Source organism: Oxyura jamaicensis, chromosome 4 (genome assembly GCF_011077185.1).
Source record: "Oxyura jamaicensis isolate SHBP4307 breed ruddy duck chromosome 4, BPBGC_Ojam_1.0, whole genome shotgun sequence".
NCBI classification, from domain to species: domain Eukaryota; kingdom Metazoa; phylum Chordata; class Aves; order Anseriformes; family Anatidae; genus Oxyura; species Oxyura jamaicensis.
The window spans coordinates 45,613,784-45,633,219 of record NC_048896.1 but is presented as its reverse complement, the minus strand read 5'-3'; the positions used below and the strand labels follow the sequence as shown (position 1 = coordinate 45,633,219).

Genomic DNA, 19,436 nt, shown 5'->3' with positions numbered 1-19,436 from the left:
TACACATGCACACACAGAAAAAGCTTCTATGGACCATGGGTTAATTGATCAATATTATTTACAAATTTTTTTAATTTTCCTTGCTTTTTGACATGGACTTCCTATCTAAGTAGCTGCAAAGCAACTGCAGAGCTTGGTTTTATTTTTTTAATCAGTTCAAATGTTATGTAAATTTGAGTTCCTTTTAGTAGCAGCATCTTAAAACTGCACAGAAATACAAGACACTCTCTGGGAAGGTGACAGACAAGCGTGCCTGGACTCTTGCCTGAAGTTTTCAGACATCTTTGGTGCATCATGATTAATGTTTAATACCATCCTCCCTGCAGTGCTCTGTTTTGCAGTTCAATCCCCAGCTTAAAGGCATACAGCACACAGCCAGTTCCTCCTGGGACTGACAGAACAGTTCACTCTCAGTTCATTCAGACCTGATCCTCTTTTGATTTTAAGCATCATGCTCTGCTCCATGAAAAATGTTTGAAGAATCGTGTAAGTTCAAAAAATTATTTCAACTAACATCGCAAGGTTCAGGCTTGTATCCTCCCCAAATAAAACTGCAGTAAATGTGTAGTGCAGTTTTATTTGGGGAGGATACAAGCCTGAATGCTGCTGCATTTATACAAGTAGGCACTAATAATAAGTGGGCACTAATTACAGGTTAAGGTGGTTTTTGTTTGTTTGTTTGTTTTTGGTGGCAGACAGCAAGACGTCAGGAGTCAATTTCCTTATTAACCTCCATAGTCATATGTCATAACAATTTTTATGAAGACTACTACAGAATTGCAATCGCTACTATAAAAAGCAAGTTGTAAACAGTGCATCGTAAATTTCTAATTCTATAGCAATAAAGCTCTACATCTGTGAAGATACGTAAACAATTAAAACACTTCAGTGATGTATGCAGTAAATCTTGTAACCCACTGCTACAGCAGGTAAAATAGGTTAGCATAAGTTTATTATTCCACTGAGAAAAAACTGCGTTACTGCATTTTGGCAAAATACTTTGAAGTGCTCTTTCAGAGTAGTTGTTTAATAGCTATATATTCCAAAGGTTAGTATTAAACTACTAGAAATTTGACATCCAACTCTAAATGATAAATATCTGAAGGAGCTGCAACTGAATTGAGCTGATCTTTCTTTTGAATTTGTGAGCCACCTACAGACAGGAATTAAAGAATGCAAAAAGACACTCACTGCCCCAATTAGTTTAGCAATATTGCAGAATATCAGGTGCTACAAAATTATTGTGACTGCACCAGAACAAAGCACAGAGCAAAACACAAAAAAATTAGAACAGAGGAGGGGGAAGATAAACCAAATTTAGAAAGCTTTTACAGAAAATGCAACTTAATAGCATAAATCAGAATCCAGCTTAGATACCAAGAAGTCTTCTCTTGGAATCATTAACACTGCCCTTCTGTACAAACAGCAGTAGGAGCTGCTGTTCCATATTCCCTTTAAACAAACGTTTCTGTAGCAAAGATATAAGCACCTGTGCACAGAATTTTTCTTACATTTCGGAGCTGGCACAGAGACAAAGTCACAGTTGTATCATCTAGGAGGGAACTTCTATCTCGTCCTTGCCCAAAGCTTTCACCATCTTCTAATAAAAAGCTTCAAAAGGGAGAGAAAATATATAATTCAGGTCATTTTAGAACATAAGATTTGATTTAGAAAAAAAATATCTTACATCAATCAGTTTCTTCTTTAAAACAAAACAGTAGCTCTTAGAAGTATACTGCGTTGACTCTGCAAAGCATGAAACCTGCTATCAAGGGAATGTACAATCACCTTAAATTATTCAAACAGCTTTTTGTGTAAAAAGGCACATTTCAGGCTTTCCACGACTTTAGTTTGCACACAAAGGAAGACTAATGAGATATGAGATTAATATTCCCTTTTATTCCTTGAGCTTGCATAGACCAAGACTATTTAATGGGAGAAGCAAAAATAAAACAGCCATTTCCAACCATGACAAAAAAAAAAAAAAAAAGAAAAAAAAAAGAGGAAAAATCCAGTGCAGACCTGTTCTGTTGCAATCTAAGGGATTAACTAATGCATCCAAGAAAGAGTATATAAGAATTGCCTGTTTGGTGATATTTTAAAATAGACAGCATCAAACTGATCACTAGAAATTAAGCTAGCATCCTCAGACTTAGGAAATAGAGTCAAATTACATTTTTGAATGAACACCTCATCTTCACCATAGTTTGTATGACTGAAAATGTTTTCCCCACATAACTTGAAAGCAGAAACATTCACCTACAGGTACAGAAAGAGGCAATCCCTCAAAATGTCACACTACTTTTGCCATTACTTAAAATTTAGCTTTTTTCTTTTTTCAAGATACTGCACTTTTGCTGTACGTGCTGATGTCATATGTTTTTACATCACAGACCCAGCAAACTGATTTATATGAACACAAAATTCTGTTTATTAAGATCAGATTGCAGGATTAAGACATCAATATATTACATAAAATTGCAACATGTGCAGCAATAAGATAAAGGCAGTAACACACAGAATTACAAGTAAAACCAAGCATTTAAAAATAAATAAATAAACCAGCTGATCTGCTGAAGAAATGAGCTGACCATTCAGCACTGCTGCTCTGTGAAAGAGAATTCAGATTGTGAGAATTTGCTACAGAATGAATTAAATTCCAATTAAAAATACAATATTCAAGCATAGTGAAACTTTTTTTTTTTTTTTAACTGAAACTTTATGCTACTTGAATGCATGCCAAATTTAGGGACTTCTAATTCATTATGTTGCACTCCACCTAAATTTCTTCTCAAATTTCAGAAAGCAATGTGAAACGCAGCCAGATAACATATACAACTGTTCAAATAACACCTCAAATTTGGTAAGATGGGATGTGAAATGATTTTCTGCTGTTCAAGATTGCTATTTTCACTGTTTTTCACTTATACACAGGTGTTGAAACTAAAAACCAAACCAAAACATTCTCTCAGTATCACTTCTCCATACATTGTCCTTCCCTTAAAGCGCTTCTCTTTCCTTACTTGGGAAGTGTGCAGACAGGTGGCTTTGATCGAATGATTTCCTTGTTGACAAGTTCTTTCTCCAAGTCTCCTCCAGCCAAACACCAGAGATAATAAACCTCTTCAATTGATCTTTCTGCTAGGTAATCACTATCTTCATCTAGGAGAAACCACATAAAAAGCGAGTTACAGCTTTTTAGGCAGCTTGTATTCCTTCCTATCACTCTAAACATATTCTGTGGAAGAAAAGTTACTACACTTGAAAAGTCCTAGACCATAATATGAGGTTAGAAGAGAAAGTGATGTACCCTTTGCACTGCTGTTTAGGAAAATGTACAGAAAGAGCAGATGGGCAGAGATCAGAAAGAAATCAAACATTTTTGCAGTTTGCCTTGATGATAGAAAACAGAACCAATCAGATAAATAAATCAAAAGGTGGAGTTTTGCTTTCTGGGCATCTTTTTTTTTTTTTTTTTTTTTTCCAAAAAATTAAACAAAAGCATTATTTTGTCCCCAGCAATGCTAAGAGTACAAAAAAGAAACTAGTGGCTCATATTGTCTCATCTTCTTTTCACATATCATATACATTAACTAGGTATAAAATCTTAGTCACCAGGAATTGTATAGTGAGATTTTTCTATGTATGTGGGAATCTCAGAGTTCATCAAAAATGTCAATGAGGACTTAAAACTTTCAGCATACTGTAGTTTCAAACTCAGAAACTTCTAACCTTCTTTTATTCTGGATGATATGACCACTCTCACAAGGATTTAGTTTTTCAGTACTTCCAAAAATAATCTCAAGCTATTATTCAACAGAATCCAGTTACCAATTCACAACACAACGTAGTGTGGAAAAAAACACCACCACCAAAAACCATTTTGTACATGTAAGTGTTCAAACTAAAAAGGCAAAAATGATACTGATATCTCAAGGTACACTTGAATAGTAATGATAACTGTTTATTCCCTGAAGTCAGAGTACAAAAATAAAGATGCCATCCTTTGATTTGAACACATCCCTCAAAATCATGTCTGCCTCCATCTATGCCCATTCAAAAACTTACTACAAAAATTGTAGTTTTATACCATTTAATAGTTTCTCTCTAACAAAGCATTCAAAGAAAACTCAAAACCATTTTATTTTCCTTCCCCTTTCAATGACATTCATCCCACTACCTGCTTTTACCTTTGCATAATTGACTTATGTCTTCAGGAAGCGTTAAGTTAGCACACCTTGGAGAAGATGAGAACAGACCAGCAGGTTTGTGAAAGGGAGGGTATGCCAAGGACACTTCACTGAACAAACTGTCATGCAGCAATTCTTCTGGAGTTGGCCTTGAGTTAAGAAAAGAGAATACAACACTATGAGTAAAGTGCTTCCATAAATATTACATTTCAGTAAGAAATGTTCCCAGTAATAAGTATTAACAAGTGACGTCAAATTTCAGAAATTTTATTAGCAAAAAAACTATCAATTTTGTTCAATTCATAATTCATAACACTGTGCAGTCTGTTTATAGCCCAAGTTCAGATCTCACCTTCATTTAATACATAAAGCAACTACTTTCTGAACTCCCTTTTAATTCCTCTAAGCAAATGTGAAAAAAATGCAAATGCAAAACTTCAATTGAAGAACAGAAGCCTATTTCCATTTTCAGAAGAAAGTTGTGATGGACTGCCATAACAAAAATGTCTTTTGAAATAAGAGATTTGAAGAAAGCGGTCCTAATTCTGACTACAGCACAACTGTACTAACCACCACCAAAAAACATTTTGTACATGTAAGTGTTCAAACTAAAAAGGCAATAACTGGACATCCAGTTATGGAATCACTGGAGTTGTGAAATTAAAACTGAAAATAACCAAATAGTTTTCCCACAAAAATACTCTGCATCAATCTCAAGGTTTTGCACACTTCATTATTTTTTTCTGAACTCTTAACTTTCAAATATTGCAAAGTAATTTAACCAGTAAGCTATTGTAGGTAGCACAAACAATCAGTATTCCAAAAAAACGTTCAGTGACTGGACTTCTAATTTCACAGAATCCTAACAGAGTTTATTATGCATTTGGAGTGAATACTTGCCTCTTAGAAGACTGGAACGTAAGGCATTTCTTCAATAGATCTATGGTATTTTCAGGAAGGTCCTGGAACAGAAGAGAAATATGGAGGGGTTCTGGTCATTACTGTGCTAACTGAACAAGCCACTTAGCTCATACTTAGCTTTTAATATACAGGCTAATCCTTTGAAAGCAATAAAATTTGACATCTACGTGTGTGAGGTTAGCTGCATGAGATCAAAATGCTGTATGGAATTAATTTCATCACCCACATTTACTATGAGGAAAAGAAGACTAGAAAATTCAGTGTATGCAGTTATTTATTTTTACTTTTCTAGTCTAGATATTCTGTACAAAGCTTGAACAATACAATACCTGGGAACTCCTGATAACAGTCAGAATTCATTTTACACAGTGTTTCAAAACATAAACACTAAAATTCACTGATTAATTCTGTGTGTGGGGAGGAGTTGAACTGTATAACAACATTGTCAGAATGTGTAAAGCAAACTAGGTAGAAGGCTAAATTTCTAGAAGAAAAATCTTTAACCTCCAACATTGTAAAGAAAATTAACAACTTACTGAACTATCCAGCAAGTATTAAATCAATTGAGGAGTATCTAGCAAGTATTAAAGTAATTGATAACAATTTTAAGAACAAATAAACATTACCAGCACTGGTTACTTGAAAGGATCTTACATATATATTTGCAGTACAGTGCAATAAATTCAAGTGAATAAGTAAGTTTACTTTTATATATATATATTTTATATATGAGTTTTTATGTATATAAACAAATACAAACTTATATTTCATACATATATATGAAATCCTATGCAGCACAACAATAATAAAATGTTTTGAATAATATAGCATAGAAGAGTAAACTAGTTCCACAAACCTTAATAATATCAAGGCAACCATGTTCTTCAGCTAATACTGTTACAATATCATCTACACAGCCTTTGAAAAACAAACAGAACAGTAAAAAAGTTAAAGACCATGAGAAAAGTGATAGTAATTAAACAGGATATCAGATGGAAGCCCACCACAGCATAGAATTTTTTTTTTTAATTGATGTTGCCACATCAACTGAAGGTCAATTCTCAAAATTAGAAACGAAAGTAATATCCCCAATGCAGACAGAAAATTAAAGCCTAGAAAATTGAAATAGTGCATCTAATTTAACAGCAAAAAGCTTTTTTGCAGGCTTAGTAAATCCAGAGCGTCAGTCTCTGCCAAATAAATTCCAACAGCCTTTCTATTTATTAAAAGGAAATTGAAAGAACTTAAAAAATACCTGCCTATAGAAGCTCAGAGGACGTTTTATTTGCTACTTGCAGATTATACTGGAAGTATTTTATAATTTGTTTTCAATGCATTATTGAGAAAATAACTCCCAAGTCAGAATGTGGGCATTTTTCAGTGAATGAAGGTTTATAATAACTTGCACTTAACTTGAAGGGGACTTGAACTCTTCAGGAAGCTTTGCTAATAAACCACATGCCACAACAGACAGAATCTCATCACCAGAGCACTAGCTACTCAATAAAAAGATGTTTTTACTGACAGTATCTTTAAAGGTATCACTATTTGCTCTGGATAAATTCAATAACTTACTCATGAACCTTCAAATTGCAAACTCATGCTCTGCTCTCCTTCATGGCTCATACATAAGCCCCACAATAAACTAAATTCTAAAAGCAACAAAATAGTCCTACTTTCACACTCATTTACATTACTGTAGACACAGATTTTTTGCTTAATGCTTATACAGTTCGTAGATGAAGTCAGAACAAAAACCTAGACCTAGTAATAAGTTCCTCAGCTCTCTATTTTCTGTCTTCCTGTTTGAGTTCTGCTTCTCACTGCTTGGTTTCACACTCCTACTGCAGAGACAGTTTTCTTCAGTGCCATACAGTTCCTATCTCATTTCAGAGACTTCCTGGAACACAGAACAACAAATAACCGACACAAAGACCACCTTTCCTGAACATGTTTTGCCATAGCTTGCCCTTACTCTAACACACTCATGGCTCTTCTGCAACGTTATTTTACCTGGCAGCCATCTCTGTAGCTTCCCTAAGCAAGCAACCATGCTTCAAATGCATTTTAAGTTCTGGAGATGAAAGCAGACAAAAGATAAAGTACCCTGAGCATAACAAGCTGACTAGTTTGTGAAGCTCTAATGATAACACTACATTAAAAAAAAATGATTTTGTGCTACTTACCCAGCATAATTATAAATTTTAATCTTTCTGCTATCTCCAAACTCTGGAATAATTTTCTCCCCTAAATGAATAACAAGATTAAATCAACATTTGAATGCTCGTACATAAAAATATTTAGATAGCACACACATCCACCTATATACAAAAACAGTGAAATAAGCTTCTTCAGATTAATTTTAGAAACATTTAGAAACATTATTTGCCCCCAAATATAACAGAAGCAGTTTCATAACATCATAAAGAAAAAAAAATGTATCATTTATAATGTCTCTTAACTGGAATAAGTAAAAACAAACAAAAAACATGCAAAAGAAATCCCCAGGTTGCCTCAGCAAAGCTGCAGGTTCAGTAACAAGCTTTCAAAAACCTGTATTTTTTCCAATGCGAGCACGAACAAAGGTGATGTTCATGTTCCTGACCTGGTGACAGCCATAGCTTGTATGGCACACTATTTTTGAAAAGTCATCCAAATATCAATTCTAAAATGTTTCAACAATATTTTTATGAAAACGTACTTATTCAAAAGAGGAATAATGATCTATGAACACTATGAAAATTCACAGAATACAGAAAAGAATTTCCAGTGCCCTGATGTATTCACTAACTAAAACATGTTCTTGACCATGTAACTGTCAGACCACTTAATTGTATAATGAAACTAACCATCAGCATTGGTATATTTGCCAGATCATGCTTCTGTACAGAATGTTGCTGTCTTTGATTGAAAGTCAAGTTTAACATGTACAAGTGGTAAAGATTATGTTGTCTTAATTTATTCTAACATCTAAAGCCAAATAAGTATTTTTCAAATAAACCTTTAATTCCCTACTGACACTCTTTAAACTCTGGCAATAAGGCAAATAATAAAGAAACTTTATTTTCATAATTTTATATTTTCATAATAAAGAAACTTTATTAGTTTCTCATCCTTTTTGAAGAGAATGAGGGCATGACAGCAATAGTTACTACATGCTTATAAGCATAATTAAAACAAAAAGTTACCTAGAGAGACTTCTTGGTTTAGAAGCTCTTACTAAGAATTAGATCACACAATTGCATCACTGAGGCTTATAAAAGGCAGCTGCTGTTCATGGTAACACCTGTACTCAGCCCAAGTAACTTGAACACCACCAGTACTAGTCAGGTGGGAATGCAAAATGTAGTCTCGTATTTGGAGTCAAGTGCTGGACAAGTGTCATTAACCCCATTAGCATGAGCAATCAACTTGATGTAACTATTTCCCAAGAGTCACAATCAAACCCTCTTACATACCATGCAAAGCTCAAATAGTATTATGCCAAGAGACCACAGATCTGATTTAGGGCCAGAAGGCAGAGGCCTCTCACACTGAGTATGGTCGCTTGGTTTGACTATTCCCTGTGCAATTACTTCAGGTGCCAGATACGACGGGTACCTAGAAAGATGCAGCAACATTAAGTAATAATCTGTCTGTCCAAAAACCAACTTTTCAGTTACAGTAATGAAATTAATTTTGTGTTCTGAGAAACTTGAATTCATACCAATGCAGGTTGTTAGCCAAAACGTACACATTGCAGCAGTTTCACTCCAAAGACAAAGTAGTGTCTAGTATATGAAAGGCCAAATTTTAATTATTACCTCTGTCTTTTTGTGAAAGTAAATAACAGCACCTTTCAAAATAGTTTATCTATTTAAAGATTCAATATTATGTGTATATTAGATCCATCCCAGTGTTGGGGCGGGGGGGGGGGCGGGGTTGCCCGATTTTGCCGGATTCCCACAAAAAAACTTTCGAAATACCAAAAAAAAAAAAAAAAAACCCCCCCCCCCCCCAAAAAAAAAGTCTTACCTGTTGTTAAATCATTTTGAAAGTAACAATATCACTTGTTATATTATCATTCATGATAATATATTTAAAAAAATCTGAAAACTTTCAAAGGGAAATATCAGTACTACTTTTGTGCACCCAAGCAAATATCCTTAATATATTTGTATTATGTAGCTCCATCCTTACCCTATAGGAAAATCAACATCAACGCCTTGACCAGTCATATGGTATAGTCCAAATTTAGCCAACTTGACATGTCCCTGAAAAAAATAAAAACAAAAATCAAGAGCAGCAGAACCTGACTTTACAAGAATCTTTGAGTTTACAAATATATATGTATACATATATATTTATTTATGCTAATTGTATTAGCTGTCAGAAGGCAGATACTCATAAGAAACCAGCCTCTTACAATTCTGTTTCAGTTATTAAGTACAATTCCACTAAAAGCTAGTAAGGTGCTTATTTCTAATGCTTTTACTCTCCAAGAGCACTGTGTAATCACTTTGGGGTACCTCAGCAAGTCAGAACTTTGTACAGTTACAATATATTTTCAGTAAATTAAAAGGCTTAAATACTCTCTTGAACATTTGTCCTGTTTCAAAAACTGTTTGAATCCTAGAGCTCACTAAGCAGCCCCACTATTCTCTCACCTCTGCCATTTACCCAGCTTTGCTCCTCCAGTCTTTCTCACCAACTCATTACTATCTTGCTCTCTTTAACTGTATCCACATACATTTCAATCAAATAAGTTTTCCAGGTGCTTGGTTTTATTCTGTGGAGGTAGAAAGGTAACACCAAAACCAAAATAACAACAAAAAAAATAGGCACAGAAGTTAAACTGATATATAGTTTCTGCTGGATTTTGAATTCAGTTTCTGCTGGATTTTTGAACTCAGCTACTCTGCAGGTGGTGCAACAGTGAAGGCTACATCAGCAAGCAATTCAGAGGGCAGAGAAAGTCTTGAAATTTCTAGTCTCATGGCCCCCTTTGCTCTTTTACTGATTGTAGGGCTATCTTAAAATCCTAAGTACTCTTGCTTGTTAGAACATTAATATTATGTTCATTTGTTTACAAGTAATTTAGCCAATAACATATTAGTAAGTGTTCCTTTCTTCCTTCCTCCTCTTTTCTTTCTGCCTTCCAAGGGGAAGATCTAGTTATTTTTTTTAAATCAAGCGAGGGGAAGGAGAGAGGGGTTGTCCACAAAAACTGAACTCTTTGGCTGTTAGTTCAGATAAAGTGATGGCTCTGAATGTAACAGTAGCTATTAATTTCTCTCATCGTTTTTGAGGGAAACTTTTATTCCACACTGCCAACTCAGTAGTCTGACAACAGAATTGACAGACTGGAATTTTAATAATGTAGTACGAACAAAGATTTATGTTGATACCTTAAAAGTCAAGTATCAGACCACCATGAAACACAGGAAATGTTATTAACTACTCACTAGCTAAAAAAAATATATCCTTACTAAACAGAAAGGCTTTGTAACTATTTACATTGATGACAGTCAAGTAGACTTAGATCACTTCTTTAAGAAGGATGAAAAAAGTGATTTGGGATAGAAGAAAGTGGGAACAAAAAATTCTGCAACATACTTGAAATTTAGGAAATGGGCTAAAAGTATAGTAAAAAACAACAAACAACCCACGCTTTCTGTATATGCAATTCCCCCTCTCTCTCCCCCCAAAAGGTCTGCTTCTGTCCCGTCTCCAGATATGACACAGCATGCTACTTGGCAGCAGGAGAAAAAAAAATATATAAAAAAAAACAGATTCATTCCTGCAGCCATACCTTTCGATCCAAAAGAATATTGCAAGGGGAGAGCGCTCGGTGGACCATTCCATGTTTGTTCATATATTGCAAACCTTGTAAAACCTCGTAGGCTATGCATAAAATCCTTGAGGAGCTGAAAACAAAAGAGAAGAACACGTTATACCAAACATTTCCCCTCTAATTAAAAAAAAAAAAAAAAGTGTTTGGAATAGGTTTGGAACTCCACAAGTGAGATTTTCACAATTCCGGAATTGTTTAATGGATCAACACTGAAAAAGGGAGGATATGTTCAGTAGCATATACAGCTCTTCAAAATCCCATAAGTAGGTTTCTTCACCCTGAACTGGTCCTTAAAAACAGCAGAAAACTTATCTCAGAGACGAAGTGTGACATACTCTCCATGATACAGACTATGAGATATATCTCAATTTGGGAAAAAAAAAAATCCTAACTTGGTTTTTATTTGCTCTTCCTAAACCTGCTATTGATGTTAAGAGAAGAGTTAAACTGAATTGAAGCTTTGAAATTCAGATGCTAATGGCAATTTATCGAGAGGACAGTGTAGACACACTGCTATATCACACCTATCATCTTCTATCATCTCGACGTCTAAAACAACAAAAAAGGGCAGAAAACATCTCTTTCTGCAGTTTGTTTTAAAACTTTGGAAGCATCATCTCTATCTTCTTTGGAAAGAAATATTTACCATCCAACCCATTTTGACATAACCATGACAAAGCTCAAGAAGTGAACAGGAATTTGTGCAGAGACCACCAGTCTTGATCTTCCAATATGCACCCAAAAGAAGAAAATAAACCACAGATGCAATGTCACCCAGAGGGATTCCTTTAAAGATTTTAAAAATCTTTTAATCTTATTTTATTATCACCTCCTTCTCTTGCTTTTTACAAATCTGTGCAACAGCAGAATGAAGGATTGCATTACAGACTGGCATCAGTGACAAGCCACGTTAGCTGACCTAAGACCCAAATGAATTTCTTCATTAAGGTTTTATTAGCTACTATTCACTACTGTTCAAAAGCCAAAACTTTGTCATGAGAGAAAATAGCTATATTTTGACAAAATCCACAAGTCCAACAAATGCTCATGGAGTAGTGCAACACGGAAATACTGAAAAGAGTTCTATTAATAGTACTCTATTAAGATCATTAAATTATTTTACATGGGGTTATTCTCCGATCTTTAACCTTTTCCTTGAAGAAAGCCTCTGCACTACTTCGCACTAGTTGTGAACATACACTTCTAAGTTAAATGCTAAGCACAAAGGAAATCTACTCTAACATATGTCCACACTGCTGTAACTTGGATCACAGCATTTGGAAGTGATTCTCAAGGTCTTAGCAATTGAACCAAAACCACATGGCTAATGACCACAAAAACAAAACAATCCCCCACAACCATCTCACACCTCCCTTGCTGGCACTTTTTCCCTTCCCCATCCCTCCTATCCTCAAGTTACATCCCAGCGCTAAAAGCTGTTGGCTATGTAGTTTTTCCATAGTCATTCTTAAGAAGAGATGCAAAAACGGTAAAAATTTATGTTGCAGGCTTTCAGATTTTCTGCAGTTTTTGTTTGCATGGCATATACTCCTGATAACTGTTGCAAACCAAATACCCTCTTATTTTTGCACAGCTTTGTAAAGCCTGTTACTACGAAAAGTAACTGATGGAGAATTCAAGTTTCCAGTAAGGAACCATTGCACGTGAAAAGCTAGCACCTTATTCTGGCCTAAAAAGTGTTTCTTCGTATATATTTTTAAAAAGTGAATAAAGGGCACTTGTCGTTGTGCCTGACGTGCAGTATCATCTGAAGACACAAGAGGGCCTCAGCTCTCCATTTATTTTCCATGTTCCCTTACAATCCTTAAAAAAAAAAAATCAGGCAAATGCACGAGAATACCGGTTTTGGATTCTTTGCCATGTAGGATAAATCCTCTCTGGCACTGCAATTACCAGAAACACATGAATAAAGTATTTTTAAATTACGCATATTTCTCAAGCTCTCAGTGCCATCCTAATAGGCAGAAGCGTTCAGCCAAATATCTCACTCTCCAAGGAAAGCAAGCACACTTCCCCAGCCGAAAAGGAATTCTGTATAACTAACTCTCCATAGCATTGTTGCCCATTAACTAGTCCTTATTTCATTTATCATGTACAACATATGGTTTGTGGCTATTACTAATGAGCTTTGCATTTAACTGCAAGTTCAACAGCAGTCGCTTGCCTCACTGGAGATCCCTACCAAGTTATCACCTAGCTTCAGGTGACCGAGCTCTCTCAGTTTCTGTGGCTCCTGTCAATACTACAAGCATTGAAACAGGCTTCGGGTGCAGAGGGTGTACACTTGAAGCTGCCTCCAGGCTTCAGGCATGGTGACCTTTAAAGAATAAATAAATCATAATTAAAAATAAAACCACAATCATAATTAAAAATAAAACCACAAAATCCAAGGAGGACATTTAGGGCACCGAATGTCAGGGACAAGGTCTGAGCTGATTCAGAAACTTTTTCTTGAATATTGAAGCCTGTTTTTCAACAGGCTACCTCGTGTCATAACTATGAGAGATCTAGAAGAATGTTTAGCCACTGGAGCTCTTAAACTGGAGGAGTTTCAGCATCCTCCTTTAAAAGGAGGTAGAAAGAAGAGAAAAAATAAAGAAAGGAAATGAAAAGGAAAAAAAAAAAAAAGGCAAAAGCACTGTAATCTACACCAGGAGAAAAAGGTGACAAAACAGAGGCATAGCAGGTTTGATGCCAACCACTGCTAATACCACTGACCTAGTAAGACCTGCAAAACCAGTTTTGTGATGCTGTGGTTGTGATTATGCCTTTAAACTGTTGTGAAGGAAATTATTCCACTGCTCAAAGCAGATATGGTGGGAGGCATTAAGAATAAAATCTGAGATCCACTTCAAGAAGTAACCTGAAGATCTGAAGGGGCACCAATCATCTCCAGCTTCCTACTTTTGCTAAAAGCAAAAGTTTTAAGGCTCTTCTCTTTATCAACAGGAGCAACTGTAAAGAAACAGGAATTTATCTGCGACAGAAACACTTTGCAAACAGGACAAAAAAAAAGAAAAAAGATACCATCTCTCTACAACTACCAGCACTTTTTCCAGTTCCATTATCCTCAGTGTGGATACCAAAAAATCTACTCGGTTATAATCTGTGAATCTACTGTGAATCTGTGAATCTACTTAAATAGACTTTTAAGAAAGGATTATCTTTGAGTGAGAGGACTGAACACTGGTATAAAATCAAACTGCTTGATTTAATCATTCTCTGTTAATTCCTTGGTTTTGAGAAGAAAAGTAGCTGTGAAAGGAGGTATATGATATTCCTTCACTCTAGAAACAAAGAATTAAAATAATAAATGGATTAATCCAATAACTGTGTTTACATTTGAAACTTGAATGTATAAAACTGTAGTAAAGGATGTACAAGGAGTAACTAATTTGCTCCCTCAGAAATTAATTTTGTAGACAGAAATAAAAAATAAAACTCTACAAGCTGATACAAGCAATTTCAGTCATCAGTAGAAAGCCAGCATGGTTAAAGAGGCATGTGCATGGCATTTGTGGGGGGAAGAGAGAAGGAAGACTTAAAAACCCACAAAAATGAGGATTGTTTTATTACCTCCAGAATTTGTCAGACCAAAAGCTATACCAGACAAATGACTAATTTCCACACGCTAATAGTACACAGGTGGCTACATTGAGCCCTCACCAAAAAACAAACAAACAAACAAAAAACTTTTCAATTTAGCAGTCAGCCTGATCTCCAGCCTGCTGAATTCTTACTGCTAAGGATGTGTAGCTGCTTTCTCAAAGTTTGCTTCAGGAGCACCAACCTAATCTGTCACAGGAAACAGATGTGCCAGCAAAGTTTCGATCTTTTACTGTGCTGCAAAGCCACTGACAAGATGATCTGATTTCTTAGGACGCTTGTCACTTTTTGGACTCAGAGAAGAAAAATGTTACTCTTTGTGTGCCCACTGCAATCTTCCATATGACTGAAAACGGCCTCTGGGCCAAGATGAAAGGGAAAATTTGTACTAATAGAAAGCGGCATACTGAGATCCTTGCCGTCTTCAGAGGATAGTTTATTAAGAAAGAGAGAGAGAAGAGAAGAGAGATTTATCAGGAACTAATTAAAGACAATAAACCCTAAAATAATTAGTGGAATGAAGAACTGAGTGACTGTAACCAGCCAGTAGTGACAGAGCAGTGCCTGGGAACAAATATACATGAAGAATTGTCCAAGCTCTAAATCAGCATAAGCACGAGAGCAAACAAAAAAGCTTGCAAACATTTAGATCAGAAATTAGAAACCTTATGACTTAAAGGCAGGATTATGAATTGTTACCAAAAAAAAAACCAAAACTCACACACACACACACACACACACACAAAAGAAAAAAAAAACACACAAAAAACACACAAATATTAACTACATACGATTCAGCTTGAACAGTTGTTAATTTATTTCTGATTATTAATGGGAGTGATAATGAAACTGCTTGTGAAAGTAAGAAGCTGGATCAGAAACTCCAAGATATGATGCTGTGGTAACAACTTTCTGCAATTGATTATTTCCATTTTAGGTAAAATGAACGGCCTTCCAAACCTTAAAAACTGGCTTACTACGGCAGACCCAAAACTCGAGTTGAGACCAATATCCTATTTCATAAAAAGATGATAGGCAGATGCCTAGGAGAGGGGGGAACACAGGACAAGCGTATGTGAAATGTATGGACCCTGACACTTGCCTGGTTTCCAACCACAGACGCAAAAAAAAAAAACCAACAACACACAAAACAACAAAAGCACCACCAACAAAACACACACAGGCATATACACACACACAGTTTGCCTCCTAAGAATCACATCTGATAATGTCTGAACATAAGGTAACCCCTGTAAGCCTCAGCAGCTCCCTTAACAGGATACCCATTATTCCAAGTCTCTCATCCATGTTCAGAGGAAATGACCTGTCAGTTACTGTGGAAATTCACAGCCACCAAGTATTCTGCTGGTAAGAATTCCTCGCTGTCTATTTTATCACAGGGTTCTCTTCATGTTGCTCTGTTGCTCTAACTTCCAGAAGACTAATTTTAAATTTCAGCTCAAAGCAAAGAAAATGACTGCCAAACTCCAGAGCAGGAAAGAAGGTTTTGGAAAAATGCATCTGACAGCCAGCAGCAGTAGTCCCTGTGCATACCACAGATTACTGAGGGGAAAATAAAAATTACTTTCTGAATGACATCTTGAATACTTAGGAACAAGAGGACTGTAGATCACACAGTTGGAAATCAGAAGTGGGTGGACAAGGAGACTTGACCTATTAAACTGTTGGAATAAGAGCGTTCCAAAAAGAGGAAGGGAATAATGAAAAGAGGTAGAGGTCGGCATTCATGTAAGTATCACAGAAGTCAGATTCACACAGGTTTCCTTTCCACCAGTTGAATGGAAACATAATGCCAATCTACACATGAATACACTGTACTCATCATCTGTAACAGACATGCATTCATGGTATTACCCGTTAAGGTTTTTTTTCCATACTTTTTTGGTGCTGCAAGAAAATAGTTTAACATGGAAGAGCAATCAAGTATCACAAGAGACCTTCCTGTCTGCTTACTGTTCCCAGTTCTACTTTCTCCTAAACAAAGGGATCTCCCTTTTGGTGAGATGCCTCGTCATCATCTACTTAACTGTAGCGAGCCCTATAATTTTTGTACCTACCTGAGACATCTACATGGATGTGTGTTAGAAGCAATGCTTCTTCAATGCAGTAGGAACTCGAAACACAAGGAAGCTTATAACAAAACCTGGAACTAGAACCTTTTTGACTTCCCTCAGGAAGGCACAAGAAGACCAAGTAGAATATGGTTATGCTCATGATACATACTCCAGAGTTTCTCTTTCCTTAGACTTGAAACTCATGGGCACATACATAGAAATGCATGCTTAAGAAGTCCTTCATCTAATCTGTGTATCTTGTTCTAACCTCATATTATTGATGAAAAGAGGTAAAAACTGAAGGAAGAACATCTCAGCAACCAGGAATCTTAAGAAGCTTATGGCAGTGGTACACAGGAGCAAAAACATGGGTTTCTCTTCTGAAGAGGAGTGTCAGCCAGGGTCAGCCCTGAGGAAGCACACCACAGTGACACATACCAGCAATGTCATCAATCACTACCCCAGACCTAGCGAGACAAACAAGCACTGGGAATTCAGGAAGAAGATTCATCACAACAAACTGCATCTATTCAAAGTAGAATGGAACAGGTTGTGAACAGATGTAATATTTCTGAACTCATAAAAGCGACAGTATTTTAATACAAGCAAAACTATAAACCAAAGAAAATGACAATTGCAGTTAGCTCTATTACAGCCAACAATGCAGATAGACTGGTTAGGAGTGGTGTGGCCAAGTGGATACAGCAAGGGATAAAGTTTGGGTATAATCCCCGCTGAGACAACCACTACACTGACCTCAAGAAAGCCATCTGACCTCCTTATGCCTCAATCAACCAGCTGGAAAACTGGATAAAAAGCAGGACTGGGTTGAAAACCAGATGTGCAGATGAATTGGGTCTTCCTGGGTAAATAAATTACAAAATACCCTATACACCTATATGGGCCGTAAAGAGTTTGATGCAGGTGGGAATGGTTTATTTAGCACTTTATTATGTGTTTGATTAAAAAATGGCACTAGGGACTGAGACTGTAAACACCGCCAATTTACTTGGAAATGCATTCACATTATCAGAGTGAAATGTACTGGAAAGGGAACGCATCAAGCAGAGAGTACAAGTCAGAAAGCATGAATTTTATGGACAAAGTTCTCTGGAAGTCTCTAGCTCATGCACAGAGGTATTTCACACAGGATATCTTCAACAAGTTTGTATTCCTCATCTGAGGAAACTCAGTAAGTCCTTCCATTCCACTTTCAAAGTTTTAAGCTGGAAGCATGATTTAAAAGCAACACAGATGATGTTACATTTTTATGAAGGTCTCAATTCGTAATGTCTGATTAAAAAAAATCATAAAACAGTGGATGAAGGCATAGTTAAAAAAGAACAACTTCATATATAAAACATATTGTGCACAAAAAAATTTAATGAATGTGATTTTTCAGATCATTTTCACTTTGAACTTTTTAAATGCATCTCCTCCTCAAAAAGCAAAAATTTTAGAACATAGCACCTTGAATTCCTTTAAGATATCCAGCACTCATCCTATAAGTGGGGGGAGTAAATGAACAAAGTTCTTTAGAAAACAATAAGCACACCTTATAAAGTGCAACCTTAATGAAACCTATAGTGCCTTCTGCTTTGGTGCTCAGAAGGGGAAAGACACACAAATACCCAGATTTTGATCTTGCCACTAATTAACTACCATGTGATAAGTTTTTTTGTTTTGTTTTGTTTTTTCATCTTTGTCTCAGATGTAAAAAGTATAATAATGATGCTTTCAATTGGACCAAATAGTACAGAGAGAAAGTTTCACTCACCACATGGTAAGATTTGGTACAGCAGTCCCTCATTTAGAACCTGATCACAGCCTACACATTCTCAGATAAAAAACTCAACAGAACAAGATGTGCAGCCAACAGTAATTGGCATGGATCACACAAAATCTTTGTTTTCTTTTGGACTTCCTCTGAACAAATACGAGTACTTCTGAAAGTTGTTGATCGCATTTTGTGATCAACAGTCCCAGCAAGACCTATCACAATTCAAAAGACACAGGAAACCAAACGGACAACATATAAAAAGGAAATAAAGGAATTAACTGTGGTCAGGTACTCTTCCTTTAATAAAATAAAAGGCACCAATCAAGATTTTTGGCTGTTCAGAAATGTCTTGTCAAGCCTGTTTCAAACCTAACAATAAACCCCATGCTCTAGGCAGGGAGTACTGTCTTTTTGCATCTGAAAGCACCAGCATCTAAACTTTAAGGCATAGCATGTATTAAATTTCAGCTCTCTGAAGTATAGATCTTGGTATTTCTCTATTAGACATTTCCTATGCAGTAGAAGGTAAAACCAGCAGTAACACCAGAGCCTTAAACCACACAATTGCTGAAGAAAAAGTGACTTCCAAAGCTGCAGGATAAATGGTCACACAGCAGGCACCTCCTATTTCCTTACCTTTCTCTATGCTAAAATAAAAAGACATAGCTGAAAAACAATTGCTAACTGCATCCTGAAATGCCAAATATCAGTATCGGGCTCAGACCCCATGCTTCTGGATCCAGCTCGGTTCAGAAGTGTGAAAGTAACAGCTGTAGATTAAACCACCTGCTTCACAAATCTGTCACAATCACCCCATTACATTACATGACAATCTTTTTAAACACCTAATATTACATGCTTAAATAGAAAATGGATTACAAAGAATAAAAGATCTAGCAAAGATCATACACAAATCATCTCGGTTTGGAGAGTTGAGTGTGAAACGAAATCATGGTTTGGGATTTTTTACCATAGCTTTTATTCAAGACACACAAACGTGCATAGAAACA

The 19,436-nt window shown here is 36.0% G+C and overlaps 1 protein-coding gene across 4 annotated transcripts in view; it reads right to left on the bottom strand.

Annotated features, from left to right (window-relative positions):
• Positions 1 to 19,436, bottom strand: part of TBCK (TBC1 domain containing kinase) — a 108,763-nt gene that overhangs the window by 67,902 nt on the left and 21,425 nt on the right. For 3 of the 4 annotated variants that reach the window (XM_035326348.1, XM_035326346.1, XM_035326347.1), the window contains exons 5-13: positions 10,903 to 11,017; positions 9,291 to 9,364; positions 8,570 to 8,711; positions 7,298 to 7,358; positions 5,968 to 6,029; positions 5,091 to 5,152; positions 4,191 to 4,339; positions 3,024 to 3,165; positions 1,512 to 1,611 (exon numbers count right to left, since the gene is read on the bottom strand). In XM_035326348.1, the coding sequence (XP_035182239.1) occupies positions 1,512 to 1,611; positions 3,024 to 3,165; positions 4,191 to 4,339; positions 5,091 to 5,152; positions 5,968 to 6,029; positions 7,298 to 7,358; positions 8,570 to 8,711; positions 9,291 to 9,364; positions 10,903 to 11,017 (907 nt within the window). The remainder of the gene's footprint in view (positions 1 to 1,511; positions 1,612 to 3,023; positions 3,166 to 4,190; positions 4,340 to 5,090; positions 5,153 to 5,967; positions 6,030 to 7,297; positions 7,359 to 8,569; positions 8,712 to 9,290; positions 9,365 to 10,902; positions 11,018 to 19,436) is intronic. The other variant, XM_035326350.1, reaches the window with a different exon arrangement.